The sequence below is a fragment of the Protobothrops mucrosquamatus genome, unplaced genomic scaffold (genome assembly GCF_001527695.2).
Source record: "Protobothrops mucrosquamatus isolate PMUCROS unplaced genomic scaffold, P.Mucros_1.0 scaffold9310, whole genome shotgun sequence".
Classification (NCBI taxonomy): Eukaryota; Metazoa; Chordata; class Lepidosauria; order Squamata; family Viperidae; genus Protobothrops; species Protobothrops mucrosquamatus.
The window spans coordinates 7,802-10,868 of NW_015395102.1; the positions used below are offsets into that span (position 1 = coordinate 7,802).

At 37.5% G+C, this 3,067-nt stretch overlaps 1 protein-coding gene across 1 annotated transcript in view; it reads right to left on the reverse strand.

The window, feature by feature from the left end:
- Positions 1-2,835, reverse strand: part of LOC107300956 (integrin alpha-V-like) — a gene marked incomplete at its 5' end in the record, with an annotated part of 10,274 nt that extends 7,439 nt beyond the window's left edge. Inside the window, 2 exons of the mRNA XM_015830234.1 lie at positions 630-675; positions 2,680-2,835. Of these exons, the coding sequence (XP_015685720.1) occupies positions 630-675; positions 2,680-2,835 (202 nt within the window). The remainder of the gene's footprint in view (positions 1-629; positions 676-2,679) is intronic.
- Between the last annotated feature and the right edge of the window lie 232 nt (positions 2,836-3,067).

The following is a 3,067-nucleotide window of genomic DNA, read 5'->3' on the forward strand; positions in this document are numbered from 1 at the left end:
GGAGAATTGAGAGAGAGAGAGACAAACACACACACACACACAAAGAGGAGAGGGGAACTGCTGGGGCCGGCCCGTATTGAAGAATATGGCCGAATTTACCCGGGCTGGCCGTATATCGGCGTATAACACGCACACATCATTTGCCCCCTATTTTCAGGGGGAAAAAGTGCGTGTTATACGCCGATAAATACGGTAAATGGTCATTACTATTTGAAAAACTGAGCTATTTCAGGAATGTGTAAATAATATAATAACTGTTTACTTATTATATGTTTAGGGCACTGCCTGTCACCAGGGAATGTTATTTTATATTGGGATTTCTGTAATATTCAGGTGCCCCCAAAAGATATTTCTGCTTTACAAACAAGGAATCCACTAAAGTTAATGCATTTTCTCTTCTCCAGCTATTTATAGCCTTATGAGGACCAGGCACCTCATAGGAGAAAAACAGCTAAGAAAGATCAATAGGAAAAAGACCAAACATGCTCATAACATCTCTATTTCAGCTACTTTGAACTTGCAGTATTTTTTTCTGTGGAGTAAAAAAAAAATCATTTTTGTTTTATATCAGGCCAAAAGTAAATAATTAAGTTTAACTGTCATTTTATTCACCAAATCCCATGTTTTACCTTGCCAATAAAAACTTCCAGGTCCTCCAAGTAGAACTCTGTCTTTCTAGAGAGGAAAGACAGAAAGAAAAAGAGGTTTCTTTATTGTAATGTAATATCTGAAAATAAGTACCTAGAGTAAGCTGAAATTGTTACAATATTCAATGACTGAAGATTGCTCCACTGTGTCTGATCAAAGATATTTTTTTTTTTGCTTTTTCAGACATGACTCGAACTTCATATAATCTCCTTCACAGAGAATTCTGGCCAATCTAATACTAGTACTTTTGTTTTTATTTCCCATCGTATTGTTAAGTGTATTCGTATTCTGTGGTATTTCAACTTCCTCGTTTCACATTTCTGTAATGTTCTGTGATTATTAAAAAAAAAAAATTCTAGGAAATGTTGCATAACACATCTCATTTAAATCTCATTGCTACCCATTGATTGAATAGACACTGTTAGGCAAATGTATTTTTCCCTTCTCAATCCTCTTATTGAAAGAAAAAGATAATAATTCTCACCCACCATAAAGAATGGTTTAAGACACTAATAGTGTGCATTAGTTGCAAAGCTAAGCCATAACTCAGGGGTGTGAACATGAGTTTGCTCAAGCCCAGAAGTGAGTGCCCTGCCTTTTCTATCCTCTTCCAGGAAATAATTAGGAGATGGAAAAGATCGGAAGCATCAACTTCTAGGTTTACACCAACGATTGTCAGTGGCAGCTGTGGCATGGAGAACGATGAAAGTAGGCAGAAAGAGAAAAACAATGCAAAAACTGCTCCTTTCGTACATGTGTCATGATGTTGCACACACATTTGAAACGAATGGAACTTGTGGCGTAACACTGCTCTCATCATTTTGATAAAAGCAGCAAGCCTCTATGGATGCCTATCCTTGGGGAATGGTAAAGTTTAATCAAAAAAGTCAAGATCACATTGGTTCCTGATGCTGGTTTGTTTTCTCAGGCCACATTTTTACGAAATTTAATTTCTGGTTTGAACGTTGCACTTTTATTTGGATGCTGCGATTAAATAAGCTATGACTTGAACAAACCTTGCGTGTTCCAGGCTAACACATGGTTAAGATTAATCACAGATGAACGCAAGCAAAAATCTTTGAAGAGCTCCTCGCCGTTAGAAACAAGAAGTGAACATGAGCCAAGATAACACTAAGGCTCATTCATATAATTCTAAATTTGTAGGAAATACATCCCAACCGTGCCAATTGTTTACTTAACAATCCCAATCCCTCAATTAATGCATTTACTACAAAGGGGGATATAAATTTTCTGTGCATATCAAATGTACTGCTTTGCCTTGGACAGGGCAAGCTGAGCTTACAGAAATGACATCCTATTCTTTCTTCTTCTCTTTCTTTTCTAGTATTAGGTCATTGAAATTCACTGCTTCTGTCTATGATGGACACATTTTCTGTTACTATAATGACAAATGTGTGTACGTATGGAAGAATATACACACACTGTCTCCCTGTATATGTAAATATCTCTTACGTATCACAGCAGTTTAAATTAAAATTTCAGAAATAACATCACTGAAGATGGCTTAAAATATGAAAGCAAAGATAATTTTTTTTAAACCAAGTTCTCATCTAAGTGTAAAGGAACAAGATCCAGTAATGGATTAACATCATATCTCTTTTTAGCCATTTATTATCTTTGCTGATTTTCTCCCATGCAATCCTGGACAAAATAAACAATTTCATCAAAAAAGACAAGACGGGAGCATGGCCGTGCCATCAAACTCTCCCACCTTTTACACATGCATGCAATATCAATACAGGTGCAAAAAGGGAGGGGCTTTGATGGCATGGTCACGAGCCCATTTTGCCTTTTTTAATCCAAACCCCCTCCCCCATCTCCTGAGGATGCCAATGGTTCACAGCAACTTTACCAAAGTATGTATTTAAGGCCATAGGAATGAAACAATAAACTGTTGCTTGTAAAGTTCCTCTGGTAGATTTCCCTGCCCGGGGTTGGGTTTTACAGATACTTTGCCCTCTACTGTGGAGTTCTGAGATTGAAGGAAACATGCAGAAATAACTTCCATACCTGAGTAAAATCAATGCTGAATCCACCTTGACAAAAGCCCTGTCCTTCAGCATCAGTGCTTGCTATGGCAATAAGAAACAATGGAAATGATTGTAAGGTTGTGTAATACAAAATTTCTACGCGACGGAAGGAAAGCTGGGGTGCAAACTGAGGAGTCTAGGAGAGCTGTTTTGAGGGCAAGGATAAGGCAAAAAAAAAAACCCAACCTTATTTCTGGGAAGAATGGCTTGAATGGGGAAAATATGGAATGAATAATCAGTGTTCTGCAACCTGGATCTCTTATGGAATCTCAAAATCTTCAGAAGGGGAGAAGAACAGAGGGACAGCACTAATTCTAATCCTTTGCTTTCTTTCAAAATAACACTCATAGGAAAACTCAGTTCTTACA